General features: G+C 42.7%; 1 protein-coding gene across 12 annotated transcripts in view; it reads left to right on the forward strand.

Annotated features, from left to right (window-relative positions):
* The window catches only part of gramd1ba (GRAM domain containing 1Ba), a 64,708-nt gene that overhangs the window by 23,430 nt on the left and 27,301 nt on the right, over positions 1 to 13,977 (forward strand). For 7 of the 12 annotated variants that reach the window (XR_014118580.1, XM_081701904.1, XM_081701906.1 and 4 more), the window contains one exon: positions 11 to 94. Coding sequence is in view for 11 of the 12 variants with exons in the window: in XM_081701904.1 (XP_081558030.1) it covers positions 11 to 94 (84 nt within the window). In the remaining variant the exon portion in view is untranslated. Of the gene's footprint in view, positions 1 to 10; positions 95 to 2,740; positions 3,194 to 8,764; positions 12,174 to 13,977 lie in introns of those variants that run through there. The other 5 variants (XM_081701907.1, XM_081701908.1, XM_081701910.1 and 2 more) reach the window with 3 other exon arrangements.

The raw sequence follows: 13,977 nt of genomic DNA on the forward strand, positions 1-13,977 counted from the left end.
TCTCTTACAGCAGTCAGCAAAGCAGCTTCAGTCGGCAAAGCAGCCATGATGATGACTCCACCCGCTACCTGAAGCCAAACACCCGTGAGGACAGGTACTCACTACTGTGTGTGTGTGTGTGTGTGTGTCTGTCTCTAAGAGAGAGAGGGAGAGAGCAGAACTAATGTTCTCTCTGCTTTTGATATAATTCCAATTTGTAATTATGATTATTGATTAACAAAAAAATTCAAATATTTATGCTGGTTTCGAATTTGTTTTAATTTGATGCAGTTTAACACAGTTATTCAACTTTTAAAATCCTTGCCATTGAACAGACATGGGAAAAGGAATATGGACAAAAAACAAATAGCACTGAACTAACTTTTGGTGGTCAAGTCATTCTAGGCTGGCAGAGTTGGTCCGACTAATATGGAACTGCTGGTGTTTTTGTCCACTGGAGGGCAGTGGTCTGTCAGAGCCAATAGAACATCATGTTGGTAAATTGCTTGAACAGCAGGTTTTCTTTTATGACTAAATGAACACAACATTTCTGAGATTATCACCACAGGAAATGTTTTTTATTTTTTTATTTTGTGGTGCTGTAATATTTTAGGATTGGTATTGTGCTTAAGGATACCCTCTCTGTGTAGAAACATCTAGAAAATATTTGGGGGGTTTTCTTTTACAATTACCTCTTACACTCCAAGGACCCAGAGACAAGACTCTCTTTCATGTAACTAGTTACTGTTGTAACTAGACACATTTTAGATTATTTACTGAACATTTTACATCGGTTAATAAATTATATTATTTAGAATGAATAACTGTAATAAGCGTGGAGTTTGTGATCTTAGGGCATTTTTAAAAAAAAGGAAGAAATAGATTATATTTTAAAACATGCATAGTATTTGCTACATATTATTGTAGCATAATGTTTTTAAGATGTATCTCTGGTGTATATTTTTGTAGCTGCACTGTTTCTTTGATTTGGGAGAAATGTTTTTTTGTTCAGTCCTTAGGCATTTTTTACTTACTGTGCTGGATAAATGCATTTTCCTCCCAAGATAATGTGAGTTCTCTGGTTCCTAATATTCTTGCTAGTCCATATCCTGCCCACAGGGTGTCAACTCCCTGCTTTCCTTATTCCATTTGCAGATGGCTGCACACATGTGGCGTCCGAATGGAAAGGTCATTTTCATATATCGTACGTTTCATCAAACGAATTGCACTTTTAAAAAACAGAAATGATCAAAGAAGGCTAGGGTTCCTACCTTCAGCAGGCAGTTGCAACAACCTGAGCAGTTACTGCAACATGTTGCAAGGGTGCGGGGGTGTAGGTTAACATTCACACCAACGCGGGCACAGGCGGAGGGCTCAAGCGTGCTGGAGTGAGGAGGGGGTGGTGATTAAAGACCTGCTTCTCAGCCAATAATTTTTCATCTCATGCCTTTTAAAGGGCTGGGCTAAGCACAGTGCCACATCATGAAAATAGCACATTTGCGTCTTACAGTTTTTTGTTTGTTTGTTTTGTTTTGTTTTTTTCTGCCAGGACTGAAAATATCACAGAGCATGAGGTTTGAATATTGTCAGTTTATTGGCTCAGTTAAACCCTCTTTCTACGTCTCAGGTAAGGGTGGAGCTGCTTGTAACTACTTGTGTATAGCTTACAGTTTAATTATATAGCATACAATTTTTCTGCAGTTTCACAAAGGATGCCAGCTCTGTAACACTTAGTAATTGCATCCATTCGGTATTGTTACTGTGGGTATCGAGGACATTCCGCGGCCCTATAGAGCTGCTGGACATTTTCAGCAAGGGTTTTGTTTGCACTAAACACCTCTCCAAACAAATGTCTGCCCGTTTACATGGAGCTCACATTTTGATGTTCACAGTCATACGTTCCAAGGGCGCGACAACAGCGATATGCTGAAGCACTGCACATGCCGGTCTGTGCACCCACAGAGATAGCCCACTGTCTCCAACAGACCCCCTACAGCTAGTGCCACTTGGGTGTCGCAGGCCAGTCCTGCAAGGAAGAATTGGCATGGGCTTTTGTCCATCACCCGCCCCCAACCACACCCCCACATCCATACACGTTCTCTGCTCATACCAAACATGGAGGAGTGTCAGTTGCAGCCTCTGCTCTGAATGATAGTCGCTGTCTGTACCTCTTCTTTCTCACTTTGCATTCGACCTCATAAAAAGTGTGTTCCACGAGGAGCAAAAGCAGGTGCACAAATCTTCACATCAGCAACTTTTTATTTATTTTTTTGCATGGAAATGTTCTTTTCACTGTTGTTTTTAGCTGCATTCTGTGTTCTTGTGGAACGCATTACATCTTGTCCAGGTGGAGCCGTTGGGTTCTGCGCTTGCATTCTGTCGCCAGGGTTCCCCTTTACATGCAGGCTTTATTACGAATATATTTTAGCATGGCACAGTGTGACCTCTCAACATTTGGATGTTCCCGGTGATGTCCCCCTGTAGCGAGATGCTTGTGTCACTCTTAGCTCGCTCTAATTAAAAGATTAAAAGGGTGTATTCCACAGGAGGTTGTGTGTATCATGGGCAGGCTTTATTTAGGACCCATTCATCAACAGCATAATTAGGATATCCATTACAGTGGATGTGGCAGTGTTCTATAAGACCCAGCTAATATTTGCTATAGATGGTCAATCTTTCTTTCCTTCTTTTTTCATCTTTTTTCTTTCTTTCATCTCCTCTCTCTCTCTCTCCCCAGTCCTCCCTCTGCCTCTGTAAAGTCCTGTCCAGTGCCTCCGCTTGCCCATACCCCGTCAGCTGCATGACAGTAGCTCCGCCTCCCCCGTGGCTCAGTAGTTACCCGCTGCCTCCCGGGGTGCAGCTCCTCCTCCTCCTCCTCCTCTTCCCTAGAGGGGCCCTTAGTGGAGAGAGCAGGCTGTGTGCAGGTGAGGAGAACAGCACCGCTCTGCTGTCGCACTGTGCCCAGACGCAGAGCACGGCAACTAGGTCAGCACACCGAAGAGGGCAGAGGAAGGTGGAGGCAGGCAGGTCTAGTGATGAGCGTGCTGTAGGCAGATCTCACCGCTCGTGCCTGTTTCTGGGTGGGAATCTGAGGAGGGGCAACCATGGTGCAGAGCAGGGCTCTGGGGGGGCGGTCCTGCACCTCGCCCATCAAACTGGGCTGTCACCCGCGAGTGTCCACTCTCAGGAAAAGACTACACTTTCGCAAAGACCAGTGAGTACACACGTGTCTCTTCCACTCTGGCTTTTGGTGGAAAGGGTCGGCCATGGATCTGATGGGACCTTTTGTAAAATGTATACATCTGTTACAATTATTATTTGTTTTGTTGCTTATTTTATGTGGTCTGAGATTACTGATGGACCTTGGCAAAAGATGATCTGAACTCTGTGTAGAGGAATGGACTCTTTAGAGTTCTATAGCAGGGAGTGGATGTGAAGGCCATCCCTTCACTAGGACACTTGGTGTGGTTAGTTATGTTTGTCCTGCCATCTTCTGTGGAACTTTTGCAGATTTTGCTGTTAGTGAAACATTCTTCTGTTTCCTTCTGCTTAATGACTGAGGATTGTGTTGGACTGTGTATTGGACTATATTAATTTGCACACACACAAGAAGATTTTAAAAATGTTGAACTTACTCACACTCTGTGTACCTCTCAGTTTGCTGGTGTTCAGTGTGTAATACACATTTACATGCGACTGTATTACATTCTGTAACATTCTGTGATTGAGGTGAATCCAGTAAACTGTAATATTTATTTATATTTTAATTTATTTACGTGTTTGTATTGCAGATTACTAAAATATTCCCATGGACTAATTTATAAACTCAGCCACATCAGGGTTTGCCTGACATCCAGCCTAAACCCAACAGCAGTATGAAGGCAGTCTTTAAAAGCCCCAACAAGGCTTACAGTGCCTGGGCTGAGCAATCTGACACTGTTCCCTGGCCCCAGCTCACAGAAGGCAAGCTCTGGGATGAATAAGTCATGATGGTGGTGGGGACCACACAGGCTCTCAAGACTACATGAACCTGTTTAAGATGCAGAATGTGTGTGTGTGTGTGTGTGTGTGTGTGTGTGTGTGTGTGTGTGTGTGTGTGTGTTTCATTACTTCTCTATTTTTATTTTTACATTTTTTTTATTTTGTTTTTCAGTTCATTTCAAGAGTGTGAAGTTTTAATGGTTTCAGTTTTTATTTAGTTTTTAATATTTATTATGCAAGCTGTGGTGAAAAAAAAGGTATTTGACAAGGTTATTATAAAAACAATGAAATGCATGATATATATATATATATACTCTAAAATCGAAATCACATTGAAACTTGATTCCTGACCCCATGTCGATGTCCAAGAACCAGTTTGTTACCATTTGGTAATTTGGATGTATTGCTGGCAAGTCCAACTGCCTTTAATTTAAGCAGACAATTGCTTGTTTCATTCCTGGTTTCGTTGCTTCTAGGAAAACTAAACTTTTTCTATCTAATTATATTTAATTTACATTTGGGTTGTGCTGAATATAATGGTTTAGCTTTAGTGTTCTTTTTATTTTTTTCAGTTAACAACTATTTTTACTGCTTGTGTGTACGTGTGTGTCTGTGTGTCTGTGTGTCTGTGTGTCTGTGTGTCTGTGTAAGCTGCCTCTGCTTATTTTGGCTGTATGATCATGTTTGTTTTCTTGGGTGTTTGCCCCCGGATAACCATATGCTCGTCATTCAGTTTGTTGGCCAAAAAAGGATCAGAGATGCACTGACTGCAAGCTCAGTGATTTACTCGCAGTGCTAAGACAATGCTATGAATGTTCAGCATCACATTATGAGAGTCCAGGTAATATTACACGTAGTACAGTGCTGTCTTAGGCCATCCGTGAAATATGCTTACAGCATCTGACAGATACTCTTATCCAGTGGTGCTTATACATGAATATACATTTTTATCAGTATGAGAGTATATGCGCTCTATTGGGAATCAAACTCATGATTCAACCTCTACCTGTGCTATCAGATGAGATACAGGAGTATAGCTTTAGAAAACCAATGTTTAAAGCTATTTATCAGAGCACAAGGTGTTTAGCAGCTTAAATAAAAAAAATTCTCCCAACCTTCTTCATTTAACTTTGGCTGTTTTTCCCCCTGTCCAAGTGATCCAGTACAGGTTCAATTATGATGCAGGTGGGCTTCTGTTCTGGCAGTCTGAGAGTGGACAGGCGGACATCCTGATTATGTTTCAGCGTTTGAAGCCCTTATCATGCTGAAAGATCTTTTGTCATGAGGAAAGGACCCAAACCTGTGTTGTTCTAGTTGATGCCCAAGATATCCGCATCTTGCTACCTTTTGTGCATTAATGTGTATTTGTATCAATGCTTTATCACAGCATATTAGTTTTACTGTAAGTGTTTATATAGTGTTTTCACATGTAAACAAACACTTGCCTATGACTAGCATAGCACTGTTTATCATACAACAAAGTGTTATATACGGTATCTCCATATACATAATATCTTGGTCATTGTATGTCATATAATTCCTTGAGGGCAAAGGTAGTGGTTGTAGGATGGGTAGTGGTTGCCAGGATGTAGAATTAGGAATTGAGCAGGTGAGGACCTGGTGAGAATTTAACATACAATTTAGTAGCACTATTGTAAGTAGCACTATTGAACAATTGGTCAGCTAAAGGAATCTTACAGAGAGGGGAGGGAGTGTGCATACATGTGTGAGGGAGGGAGGGAGGGAGGGAGGGAGAGAGAGAAAGAGAGGTTATGGAGGGTCTGTGAGGTCATATTTACATGCTCCCTAATGTGTGAACAGCTTGGAAATGTGCTGATTCATTGGAACCCAGAGAAGGCAGCAAGGGCCTGCTGGACAGCCCAACTCATCCTTACACAGCAGTAGTGATAAATCTTCCCAAATTACTGGTCTCTCTCACTTGCACACACATGCACACAATTCATATTGCTGCACTTTTTTTCAATGGTGTTTTTGTTCATACTGGACAGTGGAATAACCAAAATATCTGACGCTAGTGTTTGCATGAAGTGCTTGGTCCATGCCCTGGACCATGAAATTTACAGAAATGCGCAGGGTTGCTATGACCACCAAACCACTGTGACTGTACATGCGACTGTCCCGACGTGCACTTGGGCCCGCTGCGTGTGATGAGCAGGGTTCAGACGGCCGCAGTGCTCTGGCCACAACCACGGTGCTTTCATCTGTCTTCATCAGTCTCCTCCAGACAGCCTCCCAGCAGGAGGACGTGGCCTTCAATGGGGGATGTCATGTTCTGCTGCTCTACAGAGACTGCTTCGCCCTGTCCCCTTTCACAGACTAATGAGATGAGGTTTCTCACTTTGAGCAGATGGCTTTCTCAGACACATACTCTGTGGGTGTGCGTGCGCTTTCTTTTTCTAATTAGCAGTAATTTAGGTAGATCTATTAGCGTTGTCATGTGAAAATCAGTTGGGCGTTTAGGCATCTACTGTTCTTAGTATATGACAAACTGCTCCCTCTTTTTGCACAGAGGGAAGTCTTCTCTTTTTCTTTCTTTTTCCTGTTCCCTCCTTCCCTCATTCTGTCTGTGATTTCCTCTGCCTTGGTCATTTTAATTGTAGGAGAGACGAAACCTCTTGGTTAATCAGTCACATTAGCCTCAGGCTTGTCATACACAGCAAGAAGCTACTCCCGTTGCAAGATTGAAATTCAGCTGAATTCTAGATTGTGTTTCCTACATTAATAATCCACCATGGCCTCCTATCCTGAAAAACATTTACATGGATGAGATGATGTTTGTTAAAAAAAGAAAACACATCATTTAACACTTTAAACACTGCACAATATGCATTCTAAATAGCCAATTCATGCCAGTTTAGGGTGGAGTTATGAATGAGAAATGACGTTTGTTTATGGTATATTTTAAAAATATATTTTAAAAAAGTGCTTACTTGTGAAAGGACAGGTTTGCAAATACAAAGCAAAATTTGGAGCAAAGTTCTGAACCTATTTTTATCTTAGCTTAAAATGTTTTCTTTCTTATAATTCAAGTAAGTTTTTTTTTTTTTTTTTTAATATACAGATTTGATTTCATGTTATCTTTTTGGCCCACACATGCATTTTAGACTCTTTCATGCTGAAGGTGCAGAAGATCAGAAAGTGCTCTGTGTAAGAGTGGTGGTGTGCGGGGAGGGCTTATTTATTGGAGCCCTACTGTAAGTGTTTCTGTGGCGGAGGAGAGTGAGACTCCTGCAATCTCGTTTGTTCCTCTGATTTAATTGGGTGCCAGCCGTTGCACTTCCATTCTCCAACAGCGGCAGGACAAGACAGGGCAGCACAGCAGGGGCACAGAGGGTCCAGTAGGGGGCGCCCATGAGGACAATTTCTAGAGTTTTGCACAGCTCAGCACAAGGGCGAGGGAGTGAAACGGAAAGAGACAGTGACGGAGGGATGGAGCAAGAAAGAGAGAGAGAGGAAGAGAGAATGAGTGTGTGTGTGTGAGCGAGAGAGACAGAGAGGAAAAGCAGACTGAGGTTATCTCAGACCTCTGTCAGATACTTCTCACACACACACACACACACACACACACACACACAAATGCATACACCTGCTTTTCCAAGTGGAGGAAAGCATAAAGCTTGACTCATTCATTTCTCATTTCACCACACCTCATGAAGTCATTTTTAATGAGCCACTGTAGATTCACACTGGATTCATTCATCTCATTTGGGATCAACATGATATAACGTCTTAGTGTCTTTCATTAATGTGTAGTGCAGTGTTTATGCACTCTTATATTAGTCAAATCCCCTCTTGTCATATTCTCACCGACTAACCTCACCCTCTAACAGAATTACAGTATGTGAGAGACTGTATCTTAACCCTTAGGAGTCTTGAATTATTTTGGTTGTTTTTGAATACTTTTGATTTTGTCTTTATATACCACCTTAAATAATGTTTCTATGCCAATGTTTGGTATCTTTTTTTCAGCACATCACCTATATAACTTGATGTTATTTTTTTCACTTTGACATACTTTAGCAACATACTAGACCCCAAAACACACACAATACATAAAAACCGGATTTAAAAAATGTTTTATTTGCTATGAAAAACGCAAACATTTTCAGTGAAGCATTTTAAAAGGGTCAGATGAACTGCTATATAAACAAGAAGTTGAGGTGATTAATTAGCATCTTTTCAGGCAATCATATTGCTTATTCCATACCCTTTAAACAGCTGCCAGAACACTATGGTACTTCACAAAAATAGCATGTGTCTTATGTTATTTTGCATGGTTATAAGATCGCAGTGGAACATAAGGTTTGATTACTGGCAGGTTAAACCACCCTTACCTTAATGTTTAGTAAGAGTAGAGCTAGTTATGATTCACAATGTTACATTTGGCCTGCAATATCCAAGTCTGAGTTCAGTCATAAAAGTTGACAGTTCTATAACTATATTATTGATCGTATTCCTTTACTGTCGTTCAATATAATATCTATGATTACTGTGATCTGTGATTACAGAGGCATTAATCCATGACACCCTGTAATGGTTTTGCTTTTACTGCTAAAATATTTCTTGCACCTGCTGGTGAACTCACCAAATTTTCAAATAGTTTATATTTTGTGATTTGTGATGTGGTTGTGGTTTTTATTGAATTGCTACTGTATTAATACTCGTCTTTTTTGATTTGTGATTATTTGTTGATTTAGTGTATTGATTGCATCTCTTTTGCTGTGGTGCACAGCATTTTGCAGTCTCCTTGTGCCATGCTGACACTGGAGCTGATCTATTTTCAGTGTGTGCATTTATGCACGTGGGGGATTAACCGCGTAGTCCCACATCCCGGGCACTGGTCACTAATTGAGCATGACCGTCACCACATCACCTGACTCTTCGTCCTGCTCTCTGATTGGTCGGCCCTCTCTGAACTCTGCGTGGCCACAGAGTGCAGAAGCGGACAGGCTCTCAGCGGCTCGGCACTGCAGGGGCTCTCCCTCGACTTGGCCCGGGCAATGCGTCTGCAGAAACAGCTCTGGCACCTAACAATGCCAGAGTCCAGGGGAGGGCACAAGGACAAAAGAACACGCCACCCACTACGTGACCTGGTTTGGAAAAAGGCTTTGGTTTATTCTGTTTAGGGGTAGCTAGGAAATATGTAGTATTCATAATTGCTGTACACAAATACACAAGTTCTTCAGCGAAAAAGGACATTTTGAACAAAGAGCTTTGGAGACAGTGCTTCTGAAGTTCTAGGAGGAGAAACTAGTTTATGTTAGAAAAAATAGATCTTTAAATCAACATTAATTCCATGGGTTTCACAAGTTTAGAGAGTCTAGATCAGTTTTTTTTTCTCTGACTTTATTAACTTCATTGCTGCCATAGCAACAACTGGCAATGCAAAAAGATATGTCATTAACGCAAAGGCCATTAGCATTAAAATGCCTTGCCACTGGAAGTGGAAATGACGTAAAATGTAAAAGAGACTACATCTCTTCTAAGAAACACAACAGACAACTCCTGCAGTAACACATGAGGTGGAATGGCTGATCCTTTCATGCTAGTATTTTAGCATTAGTGGCTTTGTTAATACATTTACATGTAGCACATCCACAGTTGCTGGCTACAGTACAACAGTCATTATTCCATTGATCATTTATTTCACTCGTGATTAGCATCTTTGATTTGGATCTTTGAAAGATGTTCACGAGTCCTATTTAGAATATTGTTGTTTGGTCTCATTATTTATAATGTGTATTTATTTACGAGGTTGCTAACGTCCATTTTTGATTGCTAAGACATGTACTAATGAAATTAATTTTAAATTTAAGATGGTCTGCAAACTAACAGCTAGCAAGAAAATAGCAGTGGGATAATGGAGCATGTGTAAAAGATAGAAACGAGTTACTGCTTAAAGTCATATGGAGATTACTAGAAAAAGTATTTATTAGCTATCAATCTAGCTGGTAAGCAATTTATCCCAAATTCAAGCTGGCGATCTATCATGCTTGCTGTCCATACCAGCCTTTCAGTGTGTTTTAAGATTTCTTATGACTTTCGACGTGGTTTTGACAGTGTCTTTTATTTTGATGCTGTAGATTTCAGTTCGACTATGTCCATTTGCCTAAAATGTTTAAAGGCTCGATGTGTATCCGTGCTGAATTTAACGTGAGCGTGAGAGCCGCCAGCTGCAAAGAAAGAAAGAACATGACCGCCTTGGAACTGACACTCGAGACACTCGGTTGAGATTTCATAGGGGAAAAAAAAGGGTTTATTCAGACGATCGGTTAGATTCTTGTATTCCTACACTTAAATGTGCATTTATATACATGTATACAGACAGATTTGTCTAGGTTGTTCTTTAGAAAGTACCGTTGATTAGTAATTATAAGGATAGTTCAACATTACACATGCTATAGCCAACATGTGGCATTATTATTTGTATCATTGTTTTAAACTGTTACGTCTGTGGCTGCGTGGCAGTTTCCTGACATGGTTGTCATGTGATCTTTTATTGTAATATGCCGCTGCTTTACAGAATGACTGCAGTACAAAGTCTGTTTGGATTAGATGCCCTGTTTTTACATTTACAGAATATTGTTATGCTAAAGTGATCATGACTATGGCTGTATCTGCACTGGCTGCAGGACTGTCTGATCAGGAATGGAGCTGTCCATTCAGCACCATGTATTCTGGCGTTGGCAAGGTCCCTCTTGGGCCAAGGAACATGAATGCATATGGGCACTTTTCTGTTATGCAAAAATATCTGGTATGTTGTGAAGGATGTGTGGCTCTGTTATTTATGTATTTGTAAATTTATACATCTGGAAATGACATACTTGACAGTATATAAAACAAGTGTTTAGCAGTAAATGCTTGGTCTTAGGATAATTACTGATATAGTTTCCAATTCCACTTTTATGTTATAGCTCTCTCTCTCTCTCTGTGTGTGTGTGTGTGTCTGTGTGTGTGAGTGAGAAAGAGGGAAAGAGAGAGAGTTCCAATTCTCACCTGGATAATGGCACTGTTGTGTACACACATGGTGGACAAACTTTTGTTTTGTTGTCTGTGTGTGTGTGTGTGTATGTATGTGTCGAGGAATTGCACAAGAATTATTATTAATGCAGCAGTATAAAGTAGTCAGTCTGCTGACCGGCTTCTATGTGCTACAGCTTAAGAGAAATCATAAGCTGAACAGAAAGACTGCAAGAAGATAGAAAGTGAGAGAGTGAGAAAGTGTGAGAGAGCGATGGGGAAAAGTAAGCTGTTCTAGTTGTGGACCTCTTGCTCTATGGCACTTTGTGATACTGTAGAGGGTGCAGTGACTCAGCACACACACATAGACATGCTCCCTCATGGAAAGAGCATGTTACATTGCTGAACACCTGGGCAATAGCATTTCCCCAGGCTAGAGTTCAAAGACTGAACACATACACACATGCAACCTCCCTGCACACACACGCAAACACATAATTGTCAGAGTGCTCTGTATATCCTGTATTAAGGGATTAGAAGACCAGCTGGATAATCCTGTCATGTGTTGTGCAGACAAACACACACACACACACACACACACACACACACACACACTTGGCTTGTACACACTCACACGCATGAGCTCATACATACATAAATACTTTTGTGCATACACAGACACACTCACATACACATAAAGCATCATGGGGCAGAAGGGCTGAGAAGGAGTGCTACACATGGCTCCATTGAGGACCCAGAGTGAGAGAGAGCAGGAATCTGATTCTTTCATCTGAAGAGGAAGCAGACTGTGGAGCACAGGAGGAGGTGGGGCTTCGGGGAAACGGAGCATGCTCAGTGAGCACTGGAGACCGGCAAAAGAGGCTTGTACTTTTATCTGCAGTAGGGCTGCAAGAGCAAGCGAAACAGAGGGTGCTGCATTTTGGAGAGCACGCGTGTGTGTGTGTGTGTGTGTGTGTGTGTGTGTGTGCGCACACGAGGGGCTGCTGATCAGTGGTCGGGACAGACAGGGCTCTTAGCAAGCGAGAAATGTGTTAGCAGAGGCTTCTCCAGCCGTGTCGCTGCGCATGGCACGGGCCGAGCTGCTCGGGACTGCCCCCTCCTCCCCCTCACCCCCGCCATGCTACTGGATGCCCGGCCAGCCGAGCGGCAAGATGACGCTATGGCAATAGGACAGCCTGCACCGCACTAATGAAAGGCTTCAAGCTCGCCTGGTAAGAACCGTTCCCTTCCCAGCCAGCAAGGGTGTACCTGCCGTTACCTGGCCTCTCCTCTCCTCTCCTCTCCTCTCCTCTCCTCTCCTCTCCTCTCCTCTCCTCTCTCACTGCAGTACTGCTGCTGCTGCTGTCTGTGTGCGCCTGGTGTATGTGTGCGTGTCTGTGTGCATGCGCCTCCTCCTGCTGGCTGATGGATATTTTTAGTGCTGAGCTGCACTGCACCGGGGGCCCAGAGAGACCCGGCAGGACTTTGAGAGGCAGCTGCTGCTCACCTGCTGCCTTCCTGCCCTTGGTCCCTCTGCTCTCCCTACCCGAGCCCCCCCCCCATCCACCAGCTCGCCCGTCCAGACCGCATCATCCCGCAAGCCCTGTTCCTAAACCCCACCAGCCCCTTTGCTGCTGGGAGTATTACCGGAGGGTTTGTTTACATTACCAATGCTTCAGCACAGGCTAACTAGTACGGCTCTTACGACTAACGCCCCAATCTGCCCCTCCGGGTTGAACAGACTAGCACTTTTGGCAGGTATCCTGGAACCTCCCTCTGTCAAGTCCAAGTGTGTGGAGGAGTCCAGAACAGGAGCCAGCCAAGCATCCATCATGCAGGGAGTCATACAAGATCCCCTGCTCTTCAGATCCCCCCTCCTGTGCCCTGTCGCCCCCACGTTCCCCCGGCTGCTGGAGAGAGAGGGTGGGGAGACTAGTGCTCAGCTCTGCATGTATATAAAGTCCAGCCCGTTTTGCCATCAGAATGGTTCTCTGTTTGTGAGCAGTAGCCTTTATTGGGCTCACCGTGAGAGCAGACGGGAATTAGAATGACTCAGTGATTTTTTTTTTTTTTGTGATGATGAATAGTGCACACTTGATCAGGTGCCCATCACCCATATAAAGTTATAAAATTTCACTCTGAGGAGAGAAAATCTGAGTCTTCACTTTCATCCCTTTATATTTTTAAAATGTCTCCTGATGGCCTGCTGTCAGGAACTAGCTTATCATGTTTGTTTTAATGTTTATTTCATGGTTTTAACCTGTCACAGTCTCATTAGATGAGTAATTTAGACAAATACATTCTATACAGTCACTTTTGCAAATGTTTGGGAACGTATTTTCCATAGAGGTGAACTAAGAGAGGCGGGTCATTTGGTTCTGGTTCTAGTCGATGGCATATGCTGCTCTGCTGGTTCCGGTTCATGCTGCTCTGTTGGTTCCGGTTCTAGTCGATGGCATATGCTGCTCAGTTGGTTCCTGTTCTAGTCGATGTCATATGCTGCTCAGTTGGTTCCTGTTCTAGTCGATGTCATATGCTGCTCAGTTGGTTCCTGTTCTAGTCGATGTCATATGCTGCTCAGTTGGTTCTGGTTCTAGTCGATGCCATATGCTGCGCTGTTGGTTCCGGTTCTAGTCGATGGCATATGCTGCTCTGTTGGTTCCGGTTCTAGTCGATGGCATATGCTGCTCTGTGTTGCACGGAAAGGGTCACAGAAACTGGGACGAGCAACAGCAGGAAATCACCAGCAAGCAGTACCTGTGAAGACGTGGGTTGCCTTAAAGGATACTCTTAGAAAATATGCTAACATTTCCTTAAAATGAATGAAATGCGGTTGAGGTCACTTAACATATGAGATTAAATGTGCTAGTCTCCAGCATATTTCACCTCAGCGTTATTTATAACACTTTTGAGATGAGGCACGAATTCCCTTAAAGAAAGAGCCCTGTGGAATTCACAGCTGCGAGAACTCGTATTCCATTCGAGGTGATCAAACTGACTACACAGCAGTGTCAACTAAAAAGATTTAATTAGAAT

Source organism: Electrophorus electricus, chromosome 19, assembly GCF_041902795.1.
Source record: "Electrophorus electricus isolate QZ-2024a chromosome 19, ASM4190279v1, whole genome shotgun sequence".
Lineage (NCBI taxonomy): Eukaryota > Metazoa > Chordata > Actinopteri > Gymnotiformes > Gymnotidae > Electrophorus > Electrophorus electricus.